A 15,743-nucleotide genomic window follows, 5' to 3' on the forward strand; every position below is an offset into this window, starting at 1 on the left:
CACCTGTCACTGTTCCTTTGGATTACAGTATTTCCTGAACATTACGCATATTTGATGCTAGAAAATAGTGTGTGTGTGCTCGTTTTAGGTGAAGGGGGTTGGATGTTTATACAAGTCATACACAGTGAGTTAAAAGTGTTTCAGGGCTTGAGCAGAGGCAAAATAAAAGATTAATTCAATCTTACACCGTTACTTGGCACAAACTTCTGTGTAACTTTTTAAAAAAAAATAAATTGTAAAGTACACAAGACAATGTTTAATATCGTATGAACATTCCATATTTTTACTCATGCAAACGAACAAGGGAACACATGAAAGTACAAGTGTTCCTGTATTCTTTTCCAGGTTTCTTCACAAGATTTGTGTTGGATAAGATAAATATACTCTTGCACTTTCATGTGTTCCCTTTGTCATTTCCATGAGTATACATAAGTATACATACAATTGGGGAATATATATACTTACTCTCTGATCTAAAAGTTAAACCGTGGTGCTTATTAGTGAATAACATGGAGAATATGGTATATGCTCATGTTATTCCATGAGAAATGTGTTACTTATTATGTTTGTTTATCCATGTTTGTGATTAACAATGAAAATGTGCAGCACCACATACTGCTGTCTGCCTGCAGTCATTAGCATTCTCCCAATATGCTTTTATAAATTTGACTTTTGTGAATTTCTTAAAGAAATTCATAAATCATCAATACAAATGATGTAAAATGTGTTTTTTTTTAATTAATGCTTATGTATTGTCTGCTAAGCAGCATGTTATGGTGTTATGATGTTGAACCTGTTATATGTTTATGTATATTTTATAATTAACAGGGCAGTTTTGTTTTGTACAGCCGCCATGTAGCTGGAATGTTGCCGAGAGCTGCGTTAAAGTAAACTCACTATGTTATTTTGTACAAACATTAAATTATTTGATTTGGATTGGAAATGAACTGGTTACAGTGAAATCTGTATAAAGATTCCTGTTGTGATTGTATTTTTGAGGTATATTGTAAACAGAATTATTCTGCTAAACATACAATGTTTGTCAATGAAGAACGAAGACATCTCAACCAACCTTAAACCACTTAGGAATACATTATAATTCTACCAGAACCTAACCCTAACTTTCTTCTTTCATGAAAGTATGCTGAATTTATTAGAGATTTTCAATACACTACTTAAGCATGTTGACAAAATCAAAGCTTTAATCTGTAGATACAGAATATTGTCACACATACTGACTGTTGTCGCCATACATATGTTCTGACATGCACATGACTGATATGGCCTCCTTGTTTTTCCTGGGTACCGTTATCTATATACTTATGCTGCAGAGATAATCAGTGATATCTAGTGAATCATTTTCCTCAGGAAACTGTTGTTAGTTTCAGAGATATTTCAGTTCAACATCTCACAGTCCATTATGCAAGTTCTGAAGGTAGGTAACTCTTCTCACCTTGCCATAGTATGCATCAAGAGATATTACAGGTAGACTGGGGTATGACATATTGCTCACATGAAAATGTTTACAAACTGCTGTCAAAAGTAAAGTTAAAATTTGTTATTCCACATCTACAAACAGGAAGTAAAACTGTAACACTATGAATCATTTGTTCTTGTTGGTTAAAGTGATAGTCATAGTGTATTGAAAGATTTGCCTAACAAGATGTTATTGCCATATGTATATCAGAAGTCTATGTAAGTTCGGGTGTTACAACACATAAAGTGAAAAAAAGTATATGTCATATCTGATTTATCCATCCTAGTCAGGAGTTGGATTAACTGTCTTAGATAGTGTAGTAATGTACTGAAAGTGAGTGAGTGAGTGAGTTTAGTTTTATGTCTCTTTTGTAACTAATAAGTAATATCATAGTTGGGGATACCAGAAATGAGCTTCACATATTGTACTCATGTGGGGAGTTGATACTAGGCCTTCAGTGTGACGAGTGAATGAGGCTGCCTCATTGCTCCAATGTACTGAAGGACAAGTGACTGCACTTGTCTGAGAGGGAGGGAGGAAAATGAAATAGACATAGAGGTGAAATAGACATAAAGGCGAAATAGACATAAAGGTGAAATAGACATAGAGGTGAAATAGACATAGAGGTGAAATAGACATAGAGGTGAAATAGACATGCAGGTGAAATAGATATACAGGTGAAATAGACATACAGGTGAAATAGACATAAAGGCGAAATAGATGTAAAGGTGAAATAGACATACAGGTGAAATAGACATAGAGGTGAAATAGACATGCAGGTGAAATAGATATACAGGTGAAACAGACATACAGGTGAAATAGACACAGAGGTGAAATAGACATACAGGTGAAATAGACATGCAGACGAAATAGACATAAAGGTGAAGTAGACATACAGGTGAAATAGATATACAGGTGAAACAGACATACAGGTGAAATCGACATAAAGGTGAAATAGACATGCAGGTGAAAAAAAATGTAAAGGTGAAATAGACAGAGCTGAAACAGACATAAAGGTGAAATAGACATAAAGGTGAAATAGACATGAAGGTGAAATAGACATACAGGTGAAATAGACATACAGGTGAAGTAGACATACAGGTGAAATAGACATACAGCTGAAATAAACATAAAGGTGAAATAGACGTAAAGGTGAAATAGACATAAAGGTGCAACAGACATGAACATTCAATTATAAATATACCCAATATAGTAGGTATGTTACTGGATTAATTTTACAGCAGTACTTTTCATGCAATCTGTTATTAGTTTGTTTGCTCTGCTATTAAGTATATTTTTTCGGAAATGATTTAAATAATGCATTAACATAAATTGCATGTTGAAGTGGTATTCCTTACAATCTGCGCTTTTTGTCGTTCCTGTAAATGCCATAATATAAATCTGTTCAAGGTGTGACTTCACAACATTACATAGGTGACACTGAAGTTGGAAATGAAAGATTCATGTCTTAAATTAGCCTTCCTGTGACCCTTATTTCGTTTGCAGACTAAACTCAGACATGTGAAAACTACAACATGCACAGCTATGCATTTCCACTATTCATGGAAGAACATGGTTTGTACAGTCCTGGAAGTTTAAACAATGACGTGGCTGGTTTTTGTTTCTCAAAATGAGCAAATAGAGTTAATCAAAGTTCTAACTCTCTGTTATGTCCCAGTTTAATTGTGACACAACAGTGACCAGTTGAACCTCTATATCAGAGCATCTGTGTGTCTGTAAACCAGGTTACATGTCGTTCATACCCTGGATTGCATGGCCATGGAAACAATTACACAGATTTCTCTGAGACCACATCATTCATAATATTTCAGTGTACATTAAAATTCTTCAGCCACAATTTCTGGAAGGTAGGCGGCAACCATATTTTAAAGAAACGGTGGTGATAACTGTTTGTAGGGTTTTATGATTGTTTAATTTGTAAATCAGTGGCTGCATGAAACAACATATACTTGCTTTGTTTAAAGACTTCCAGTATTTAAAAATTAACACGATCAAATCAGGACATATTTGGGATAACACTTTCTCAGAACAGACTCTAGTACTTTTGTTGGGTTGTCTTATCCAGGTTTCGAACCCAAACCCACAGAATCGGGCATCTAATTGCCAGCACACAAAGTCAGACTTCTAATTAAGTAAGTCTGCTACCATGGCTTCCACAAAAATAGAAGTCTGACAACTTCCAGTTGTACAGGGAAAGGGTATTCCCATATGTAGCCTGTTAATTTGTCCGCTTTCCAGATGACATTGTGTGATCAGATAAGCCGTAGTGCTGATAATATTGAAGGTCAAGGACACTCTGAAAGTCAAAGCAGAAACTTGTGTTTAAAGTGTTCAGTGTTAACAACTTGATCTTCAGCAAAAATATCTCATGACTACAAATTTTTGTGAATAACTATTGTCTCTTTTTTACTGTGATAATCATTCAGTAACTGCATTTGTTTTTTATGTTGGTGTGATGTCATTTCTACTTGTGAATCAGTTCAAAATATGTCTCAAAATGAGTTTTGATGTGCTTTCATTCTACAAAACAGAAAACAAACTTAGACAATGTGTGACTGCTTTGTATGCAAGAACACACACTGCTTGTCTTGCCTTATACACCCACAGAGCTTTGCTTTTGTCAATAGCAACAATAAATAATCATAAACTCTCTTCATTTTGTTCTTTCCAATAATTCAAGATGTGCCTCTGGTCAAATCATAATAGACAGAAACAAAAAACTAACTTTCACCAAATGAGTGAACTGGAGGAGTGGCTTGTTTCAGTCAAAGGGTCAAAGGTGCTGTAATTTGGTTGTGCAAAGTTATTTCCCCTAGCAGTGCAAGGATCTGCTGATGGGTGAATGTGTAAGTAAGTAAGTTATACTTATAGCAACTGTTAGCAATTTTCCAGCAATATCTCTGTGAGGGACACGAGAAATGGGCCCTTATCCATAACCCAAGCCTTTGGCGTGACAAGCGAACACTTTGCTACTATCCCACCACCCCTGGAGGAGCAGAAGTTAAAAAACAAAGAATGTAATCATGCATTGTTTTGCTTGAGCAAAATTCTTTTTTTGATCAGGCCTTAACAGATACCACAAAGACCAATTTGTTGAGTTGAGGAGTTCTGATAATAAAAATACTTTGTTTCCAATCATAAGGTTAGAACCCACATTTACGGAATTTCCTACCGAAGCGAATGCCCCATCAGTAATGTCGGCAAGAGTTGCTTCCCCTGACATCTATACTGGCAGACAGCTTGTAATACTAGGAACCTATCCGTTTGGGATGGATGAACAGTGAGGTTCGGCGTTGCGTTTCCTAGTCGCTGTTGTCACGGCCAAAGTTAGGCATTGGCCTCACGTCTGCAGGAAATGTTGGTAGAAATAGCGCAAAGGAGACGCTAAATCGTGGACTGTCACAGAAAGATACGGAAACTTGGATTTTGTTGAACAGGTGGTGTAGCCAGGGAAAGATTGAGTGTAAACAACTTGTGGTTGTAAGTTGATATTCTCAGATCGGCGGGAACATTACAAGAGGGTCCACCAGTGAAATGGCTGACCAGGTAACAGCGGGACATCACCATGCAGGTAAGACACCAAAAATAATCTTGCTGGTGTTGTCTTGAACTATTCGTTAGCTTGTTCCAACGAATCCTAGTCTAAGCCCGCTCGAAACTGCGATCACAAGAGTTGATCACAACTCAATTTGTGAATGGTTTGCTGCTATCGGTTATACGTGAGTGCCATTTAGTTGAATAAATATTTTTGTCTATCTTTCTTCACGTTGCTGACAATCCCAGATGCAATACAATTTGAAATTTCCAGATACTCTTTGAAAATTCATTACAGTCACTTTATTAGACCATGAAATGATAGCAATCATCATTAATATTAAAAATGATTTTTCCATACTTTCTGCAGAAAAATTCATTCTGTGTTGAAAATATATGACTTTCTGATGAAATTTAAATATGTAATATATATAGATCTGACAATCTCCTCTCCAAAAAAGGTCACATCTGTAACTTTCTAATCAGTAAGGATCAGTGTTGAGGTTTCTCGAGTCTGAAGCATCCGACTTCTTGAGCATGAAAGTTCAGAGTGGAAATTGTAGTTTTCAAAATAACACCCTGTTATATTTCTGTGAAGCCAGTACATCATTGATCTACACCCTGAAGAATTCTTTGTTATGTGTTCACTTGCGTTTGTTCAGACTGAAATTTCATGAAAAAAGTATAGGGAATCTGATTTTGACAAAAGACTGTCCATGGTATTAAGAATATTTAGAGAATTAGTGAGGTAGAAGTAGGGCTACAAAACATACATTTTATTTTGATTTGTCAATGAATATTGCATCTTGTGGAAGGTTTGGAAGATCTTCACACTGATTGACATTCTGTCTGAATGTCTGTTAAGGTCTGATTTTTTCCAAATTGAGACTGTATTATTTTGAATCCACTAATTATGTTGGTATTTATTGTTTGTGCCACATGCAGCAATAGTTTTTTATTGTTTAAGAAAAAAAAGTTTTCTGTAGGCTATGGCAATCTGCAATAATCAAATCTGGAACACGCTGTGTACAAATTAGTTAATGTGTACCATAATTATCCTGCAGGGTGTGACAGCCAGATGTAGATTGAAAATAGAAACTTGTTATTATCAATTGTTTAACTCTTTGCTCAGATATTCTGAGACACATGCCTTAAGTCATCCTCTAACCTGATACTGTCACACCAGCAAAGTGTCCGGTATCTCTGATGTTTCTCAAATTGCTTAAGCATCATTAACAAATCTGAATTGAAAACTGGATGCATCGTAGAAAGGGTTTTGGAGCTTTGAGGAAGAAACTTTCTGTTGATGCTTATTTCTGGCCAATGCTTCCATCAACTGTCAAAGTACCAGACTATATTGATGTAGGGGTCCCCCCAAAATGTAAAACTTAATTAATGGAGTGGCACTCAAAACACAGACATGCAAAGGATGCATTTCACCAGAACTTTCCTTAAATTAAGTAATGTGTTACATGTGAAGACCTAGGTAAGAATTGTCTCCATTGTCCATGATTGAAGAAAGATTCACCACTGATCGTCAATCATTTGATCGTCTGGTCCAGACTTAAGTAAGTCCACACTCCTGTTATATGTCAGGAATGTTATTGACTGCACCTTTGAAAAACAAAAGAGAACAAAACACAAAGTTGTGTACTATTGTTACAATGTGACTGTTGTTAATTATCTAAAAATGTTATCATATTTATCATATTCCTAAGCCTTGTGTAATTGATAGCAAGATATCTACAGATGGTCGCTGTGCCCCCTTGAAATACCTTGTTTATATCTTGTCATGGAATGGGGGCAGGGTGTGTGACAGTGGAAGACAAAGAACTTGCTTGTGTGTGAACCTGTTTGGACTATATTGCCACTGAAGCAATCTACCACTGCAAGGTAGATTAACACAATATCTCTGAAAGTACATGCTGGCAATTCTGGTACAACCATGCTTATACTTTAAAATTGACAAGGAGTCCCAGTGAGATGAAAGATTGAGAGATTTAAAACATCTGTAATGGGGCCTACACGGATCATAGTCAATTAGAAATCATGCTTTACTTTCATCAGATAAAGGTTTTCAACCCATGAATATTTATTGTCTCTCATTCCAAGCTCTGCCTTCTCTGCAAATAGTGCAATGGGCCTAACGTGAGTCTTAAATCTAGACTTGCTTCATCAGGGCAGAGGCAATTAGGTGGCCTAGTGGGGAAAGTGTGGTTACACTGAAAACCCGAGTTTGATTCCCCACATGGGTACAAAGTGTGGACCCCATTTCTGGTGTCCACACCATCATAGTGCTGGAATATTGCTAAAAGCAGCATAAAACTAAATTCACTCACTCATTTAGTGCCAAAGCATTAAACGATTTTTACAGTAAGGGCTAGACAGACGAGGAAATGATTTGATTCAGGGATTGCAACATGGACCATGATACATAAGGCTCTGATGCATAGTGTCAAAAGAAAATTTCCTGTTTATGTGACTTAAGCTGAGCGCATATAGAGGGCACCTGTTAACATCCTCTTAGTGTAAACAAGTCATAGATAAATTGGTTGATTAAAAATAGTACTATACCACATGGCTGACCCATCTTATCATGAGTGATGGAGGCCATTGGAGGGACATAGTGAATGCTAGTCTGGATGGAGTTAGTGATGATTGATCATCTTCTGACGATCTGGTTTCAGTCAAGTAGTACTGCTTGCAGTGCTTGGTCGATGTCTGTTTGATGATCACCTGGTTAATTCAGGTTCACCTTTTGAACATGTTGATGGTTGTTTAATGCCTCCCTCAGCTGCAGAGCAGCTAGTCTATGGCAGTCCCTGAACCACATTATTTTCCAGTTTGCTCAGCTTTTTCTGTAGTGCTAAAGTTTTGATGAAGTAAGTTTACATTTCTTTATGCTTTGAATGTCGCATCTCACTTGTGCTTCTTGTCAATATAACTGGAATATTTGTCAGTATCCAAATTAAGTATCAGAGTTATGTGACCATGTAGAGACTGAACTTTATTCTATAGACCGGCTTCATTAGTCTCACAGTCCCCAAACCAAATTTCTTTTCTATTCTGCCCTACCCATTCTGCAGTGTTGAAGTCAACACAGTGCCGGTCTAGATTTACTTCAGGCTCTCATGAAGGCTCTTTTTGATTTTAACCCAAATAATTTGGTGTTATGAAAACTATGTCTTTTCAGAGGCTAAGAAAATACATTTTGAATAAATGTACTTGAACTGATTAGTGAACACAACTACAGCCAAGGATTTGGTAATTGGTTCCTGGATGGAATATATTGCATGGTTTAGAAGCAAGGTTTTTACTAAATTTTAGTAATGTTACTGTTACGTGTAATTTTACTTCCATGCTTGTCATGTTTATTGTATTTATAGTGATATATAGACCGAGAGTAATCTGGGTGGAGTGGAGTTGTACTGTCATATCAGGTGCTGTAATAGATACTGACAATAAAACCCCTGAACAGTGTCACTCCCGGTCATTCCAGGTCACTGTCAGTTTGCATCAAGTCATCTGTCAAATGAATTTATACTGTTTCCATGGCAACTAAGAATATTTAAGCTCAGATGAGATACTAGAGATTTGAAATAATTGGATGCTTGGTATACGTTTCTGGTAAGTTGTTAAATTATGGTGAAGGCTTTTCTTGTTATTAGTGGCAATGGTTTTAGCAATATTTGGTTATTATCTGTCCATCTTGTTATATGCCTGATATATTAATTGAGCTCGATGCTCCAGAAGAAGTAGGACGGTGACTCCTTCAAGGACGCAGTAGATGATATAGATGCCCAGCTAAGTAATGTTGCCCACTGATAATGACGGATAATTGGTCCAAGCCGCTGGCACGAGTCTGCAGTATGCTAAAAGTATCTCTAGGGCTTAGAGACATTTGTGTGTGTGTTTACGTTGTGTAAGGTCTCTTTCTTCAGTAATGAAGCCATATGTGCCGCTTGTATATCCTGGCATCTTGACCAGACAATCCACCGATTGATATCATGAGTATCGAGCCAGTTCCAAATGGCATGGGGACTAAAAGTTCAGGCTGCTTTTCATTCTGACACTATACAGGATGGACACTGATACAGACTGAGTTATTGTGATGGTAACGACAGCTGAAGGGCATTGTGCAGTGAGTGGACATGAGGGCTGGGATGAGTAACCTTGTATCTCTTTGTCTGAATAGGACCACCCATGACTCGTTGTGTTTTTCTTCTTGACAATAACAAGAAATCTTTATGGTTTCCCTACAGATTGCTGATCAGCACCATTTTTCTAACATTCATGTGTCAGATTTAGTATAAACTCATTCATAAATAGTATGACAACTTACAAGAATGTTTGACCCGTGAAGGTCCCAGGGTAGAATAGGCCTTCAGCAACCCATGCTTGCCATAAAAGGCGACTCAGCTTGTCGTAAGAGGTGACTAACGGGATCGGGTGGTCAGGCTTGCTGACTTGGTTGACGCGTGTCATCGGTTCCCAATTGCGCAGATCGATGCTCATGTTGTTGATCACTGGATTATCTGGTCCAGACTCGATTATTTACAGACCGCCGCCATATAGCTGTAATATTGCTGAGTGCGGCGTAAAACTAAACTCACTCACTCACTCACTACAAGAATGTTTGGCATTTGCTTCTAGCTAGTTTTAGCTGCGGCCTGATTAAACAATTTCAGATGGATATTGTGTCCAACTTGAAACCTACAGCATGTTCTCTAGAGGGTCAGAAAGAAGGGGTTTGTAGTCCTGTTCATGAATTTTACTATCTCAGGCCTTGTTACAGTGTTTGAGAAGAAATACTGAAGATAAAGATGTCATTTAAAAATGAAAAATAAGAGTCGGGTTACCACAGTTACCTGGTTACCTATTTTTGCAGAATATCCCGTATTACCATTCCTTTAGACAAAGGACTTGAAATGCTAAAGAGCAGTTTCTTTTAAGATGTTCCTAATTTTGGGATGCTCCTTGATAATGTTGTTTTCTGATATAAGTGAAGTATGAATGTTGGTGGATCTGTCTTTAAAATTCACAGGTGGTTTATTGCAACAATGCCTAGAATCTTAGTGGCACCGATTCCACAGTCAAAGACCAAGAGAGAAGCTGACAAAGTTTTAATGCATTGTTTCACTGAATTCAGTGTTAAGTGTCTTCTTACTAACAAACTTACTTGTGAAAATCCTATTTTTTCTAACAAAATGACAGTTTTGTCCAGTTCACCACCCTTACAGTTTTGGAATTCAAGAGAAACCCCTGAAATATATGCTGTGTGTCTCTGTATGATGATGTGATGCTACGACAGCTTAAATGGATTTGTGTGCTCCTTTTGTCAGTGAATCTCCAGGCGTACAGTGCTTACAGCAACTGGCTGTATTACCAACACTGAGTGATGGAGGTATTGGCTGACTACTGGTGCTAGACCTGATTGCCTTCTGTAGATGTTGTTAGTAAACCATATTAGACCTGACTGCCTTCTGTAGATGTTGTCAGTTAACTATGTCTGTCATCTGCAGGAGGTGAAGACATTCCTGGCGTTCACAACTGAGCTGTGCAATGCTGGGGTTTAAGAGAGTGTTATTTATGGGTGCTGGGTGTCTAAATGGATGGTCAGCATTGAACTGTGCAATACCAGAGTAAAACTGAGTGTTATTTGTGGATACTGGAAGTTACAATGGAAATAACTGCCTTGCTCACACTGACACAGTGCATTTGTGAATATAACAATGTCACAAGTGGTTACCGCATGCTGAGCTTCTTCGATACAGCAGCAGCAATTCTCACCCACATTTGTCATAAGTTGTGATCGATCTGTGGAGATCCGGGTTAGAATATTGATCTTCAGTAACCCATGCTTGTCATGAGAGGCGACTAACAGGATTGGAGGGTCAGGCCTGCTGACTTGGTTAGCATGTCACCTGTTCCCAATTGCACTGATCAGTGCTTATGCTGTTGACAACTGGTTTGTCTGGTTCAGACTCGATTATCTACAGACCGCCGCCATATAGCTGGAATATTACCAAGTGTGGCATAAAATTAAACTTACTCAAGTTAGAAGGAGTGAGTGAGTTTAGTTTTATGCAGCACTCTGTCTATGGTTAGGTATGGGAGTTACAGTCACCGTGGCAGGTAGATCACTTTGTACAATGGCACCCTGATGGATTTGGTTGTTGGAGTCTGTAACATGACTGATTGTTATTTCCCAATTGAAGTGATCGTTTTCCACAATCACTGAATTGACTGAAGCTGCATATTGATTGGATTATTTCCAGGCAGCTATCCTATAGCTGCTGTCATGGTGAATGATGTGTAAACAAAAATCACGAAAATACTTGAAAGTTCAAATACACAACCAAGTATCACTGTTTCATACTTTTTGTCATCAAATTAAAACCCAGTGAAATAACATGCTTTGATCTGCTGATGTTTTACCCTGGCAGTCATGTTACCTGATAGTGTAAGTGATGTTTACGTCAGAATTCTCTCCGAACTTGTATTAGCTCTTATGATTCTACTTTGTTATGAGAAAAACATGAAGGCCGAAATATGTTCCTTGTTTAAAAAATATAACTTGAGGTCTGCTTGAGCAAATAGCAAGCATTTTAAATTGAATTCCTATGTTTAAGGTATTATATTGTCAAGTGGAAATTGTCAAGTGGAAATTAACTCTAAAACTTCTTTTTTTACCAGTTTGCCTGTTTTATGTTATTGGTTGTGAGAACAGTCTTGTGTTGATAGTGTTTTTGTGAGAACAGGCTTGTGTTGATAGTGTGGTTGTGAGAACAGGCTTGTGTTGATAGTGTGGTTGTGAGAACAGGCTTGTGGTGATAGTGTGGTTGTGAGAACAGGCTTGTGTTGATAGTGTGGTTGTGAGAACAGGCTTGTGGTGATAGTGTGGTTGTGAGAACAAGCTTGTGGTGATAGTGTGGTTGTGAGAACACTCTTGTGGTGATAGTGTGGTTGTGAGAACAGGCTTGTGGTGATAGTGTGGTTGTGAGAACAGGCTTGTGTTGATAGTGTGGTTGTGCGAACAGGCTTGTGGTGATAGTGTGGTTGTGAGATCAGGCTTGTGTTGATAGTGTGGTTGTGAGAACAGGCTTGTGGTGATAGTGTGGTTGTGAGAACAGGCTTGTTTTGATAGTGTGGTTGTGAGAACAGGCTTGTGGCGATATTGTGGTTGTGAGAACAGGCTTGTGTTGATAGTGTGGTTGTGAGAACAGGCTTGTCGTTATAGTGTTGTTGTGAGAACGGGCTTGTGTTGATAGTGTGGTTGTGAGAACAGGCTTGTGGTGATAGTGTGGTTGTGAGAACAGGCTTGTGGTGATAGTGTGGTTGTGAGAACAGGCTTGTGTTGATAGTGTGGTTGTGAGAACAGGCTTGTGGTGATAGTGTGGTTGTCAGAACAGGCTTGTGAACATAACAATGTTCCAAGTGGTCACCACATGCCAAGTTAGCGGAGTTGTTAGAAAAGACTTGTGAACATAACAATGTTCCAAGTGGTCACCACATGCCGAGTTAGTGCATTTGTTAGAGAAGACTTGTGAAAATAGCAATGTTCCAAGTGGTCACCACATGCCAAGTTAGCGCAGTTGTTAGAGAAGACTTGTGAACATAACGATGTTCCAAGTGGTCACCACATGCCAAGTTTCTTCTTTTCAGCAGCAGTGATTTCCATCCCCCATTTTGTCACAAGTTGTGATCAACCGATAAATGTCCAGGTTAGAATATAAATCTCCAGTAACCCATGTGAGAACAGGCTTGTTGTGATTGTGAGAACAGGCTTGTTGTAACGTGTGATTGTGAGAACAGGGTTATTGTGATAGTGTGATTGTCAGAACATGCGTGTTGTGATAGTGTGGTTGTGGGTATAGGTTTGTCATCAATGTGTGGTTGTGGGGACAGGCTTGTCATGATTGTGTGACTGAAGGAGGATGCAGCAAGTGATGTCCCGATTGACTGATCAGTCATTTTCACCAAGCACCAAGTGTCTCTCTATCTCTAGTAACAAGCACACTCAATCACATTAACCTGTCTGTCGTTTCTGTCTGTCATTGCTGGCCAGCCATGGCAGCATGTAGCATCAGACCACAGCATGCTGGAATTCTGAGAGAGAGAAGGAGACACTTGTTTCATTTCAGAAAACACACTTTGTAACAACAATTATTTAAAAAAAACACAGTTTAAATATATACATATAGGAGTTTTTTTTGTAGACATTTATACAAACTGGGTATGCATGTTATTAATTTGAGTTCCATTGGTTATCATCCTGACTGTCAAGTCAAAACATATGTCAGTGGTGCCGAGATACACTAAAAATTTGATAAATGTTTCAACAACAATGTAATGGGCAAGACAAACATGGAAATTTGGGACCATGTGAAGGTCCTTAATGCACAGTATGGTTCTCAGAATTGATGTCAGTTTGTGTGTGCTTTCATTTTATGGCATAATTTGTTCAAGAATGTAAACTTCAGTATGGTTCTCAGAATTGATGTCAGTTAGTGTGTGCTTTCATTTTATGGCATAATTTGTTCAAGAATGTAAACTTCAGTATGGTTTTCAGAATTGATGTCAGTTAGTGTGTGCTTTCATTTTATGGCATAATTTGTTCAAGAATGTAAACTTCAGTATGGTTCTCAGAATTGATGTCAGTTAGTGTGTGCTTTCATTTTATGGCATAATTTGTTCAAGAATGTAAACTTCAGTATGGTTCTCAGAATTGATGTCAGTTAGTGTGTGCTTTCATTTTATGGCATAATTTGTTCAAGAATGTAAACTTCAGTATGGTTCTCAGAATTGATGTCAGTTAGTGTGTGCTTTCATTTTATGGCATAATTTGTTCAAGAATGTAAACTTCAGTATGGTTCTCAGAATTGATGTCAGTTAGTGTGTGCTTTCATTTTATGGCATAATTTGTTCAAGAATGTAAACTTCAGTATGGTTCTCAGAATTGATGTCAGTTAGTGTGTGCTTTCATTTTATGGCATAATTTGTTCAAGAATGTAAACTTCAGTATGGTTCTCAGAATTGATGTCAGTTAGTGTGTGCTTTCATTTTATGGCATAATTTGTTCAAGAATGTAAACTTCAGTATGGTTTTCAGAATTGATGTCAGTTAGTGTGTGCTTTCATTTTATGGCATAATTTGTTCAAGAATGTAAACTTCAGTATGGTTCTCAGAATTGATGTCAGTTAGTGTGTGCTTTCATTTTATGGCATAATTTGTTCAAGAATGTAAACTTCAGTATGGTTTTCAGAATTGATGTCAGTTAGTGTGTGCTTTCATTTTATGGCATAATTTGTTCAAGAATGTAAACTTCAGTATGGTTCTCAGAATTGATGTCAGTTAGTGTGTGCTTTCATTTTATGGCATAATTTGTTCAAGAATGTAAACTTCAGTATGGTTCTCAGAATTGATGTCAGTTAGTGTGTGCTTTCATTTTATGGCATAATTTGTTCAAGAATGTAAACTTCAGTATGGTTCTCAGAATTGATGTCAGTTAGTGTGTGCTTTCATTTTATGGCATAATTTGTTCAAGAATGTAAACTTCAGTATGGTTCTCAGAATTGATGTCAGTTAGTGTGTGCTTTCATTTTATGGCATAATTTGTTCAAGAATGTAAACTTCAGTATGGTTCTCAGAATTGATGTCAGTTAGTGTGTGCTTTCATTTTATGGCATAATTTGTTCAAGAATGTAAACTTCAGTATGGTTCTCAGAATTGATGTCAGTTAGTGTGTGCTTTCATTTTATGGCATAATTTGTTCAAGAATGTAAACTTCAGTATGGTTCTCAGAATTGATGTCAGTTAGTGTGTGCTTTCATTTTATGGCATAATTTGTTCAAGAATGTAAACTTCAGTATGGTTCTCAGAATTGATGTCAGTTAGTGTGTGCTTTCATTTTATGGCATAATTTGTTCAAGAATGTAAACTTCAGTATGGTTTTCAGAATTGATGTCAGTTAGTGTGTGCTTTCATTTTATGGCATAATTTGTTCAAGAATGTAAACTTCAGTATGGTTCTCAGAATTGATGTCAGTTAGTGTGTGCTTTCATTTTATGGCATAATTTGTTCAAGAATGTAAACTTCAGTATGGTTCTCAGAATTGATGTCAGTTAGTGTGTGCTTTCATTTTATGGCATAATTTGTTCAAGAATGTAAACTTCAGTATGGTTCTCAGAATTGATGTCAGTTAGTGTGTGCTTTCATTTTATGGCATAATTTGTTCAAGAATGTAAACTTCAGTATGGTTTTCAGAATTGATGTCAGTTAGTGTGTGCTTTCATTTTATGGCATAATTTGTTCAAGAATGTAAACTTCAGTATGGTTCTCAGAATTGATGTCAGTTAGTGTGTGCTTTCATTTTATGGCATAATTTGTTCAAGAATGTAAACTTCAGTATGGTTCTCAGAATTGATGTCAGTTAGTGTGTGCTTTCATTTTATGGCATAATTTGTTCAAGAATGTAAACTTCAGTATGGTTCTCAGAATTGATGTCAGTTAGTGTGTGCTTTCATTTTATGGCATAATTTGTTCAAGAATGTAAACTTCAGTATGGTTTTCAGAATTGATGTCAGTTAGTGTGTGCTTTCATTTTATGGCATAATTTGTTCAAGAATGTAAACTTCAGTATGGTTCTCAGAATTGATGTCAGTTAGTGTGTGCTTTCATTTTATGGCATAATTTGTTCAAGAATGTAAAC

At 37.2% G+C, this 15,743-nt stretch overlaps 1 protein-coding gene across 1 annotated transcript in view; it reads left to right on the forward strand.

Annotated features, from left to right (window-relative positions):
* Positions 1–4,697: 4,697 nt before the first annotated feature.
* The window catches only part of LOC137265410 (adipose-secreted signaling protein-like), a 36,808-nt gene continuing 25,762 nt past the window's right edge, over positions 4,698–15,743 (forward strand). The window contains exon 1 of the mRNA XM_067800807.1: positions 4,698–5,069. Coding sequence (XP_067656908.1) covers positions 5,033–5,069 — 37 coding nt within the window. The 5' untranslated portion in view covers positions 4,698–5,032. The remainder of the gene's footprint in view (positions 5,070–15,743) is intronic.

Source organism: Haliotis asinina, chromosome 15 (assembly GCF_037392515.1).
Source record: "Haliotis asinina isolate JCU_RB_2024 chromosome 15, JCU_Hal_asi_v2, whole genome shotgun sequence".
NCBI classification, from domain to species: Eukaryota; Metazoa; Mollusca; class Gastropoda; order Lepetellida; family Haliotidae; genus Haliotis; species Haliotis asinina.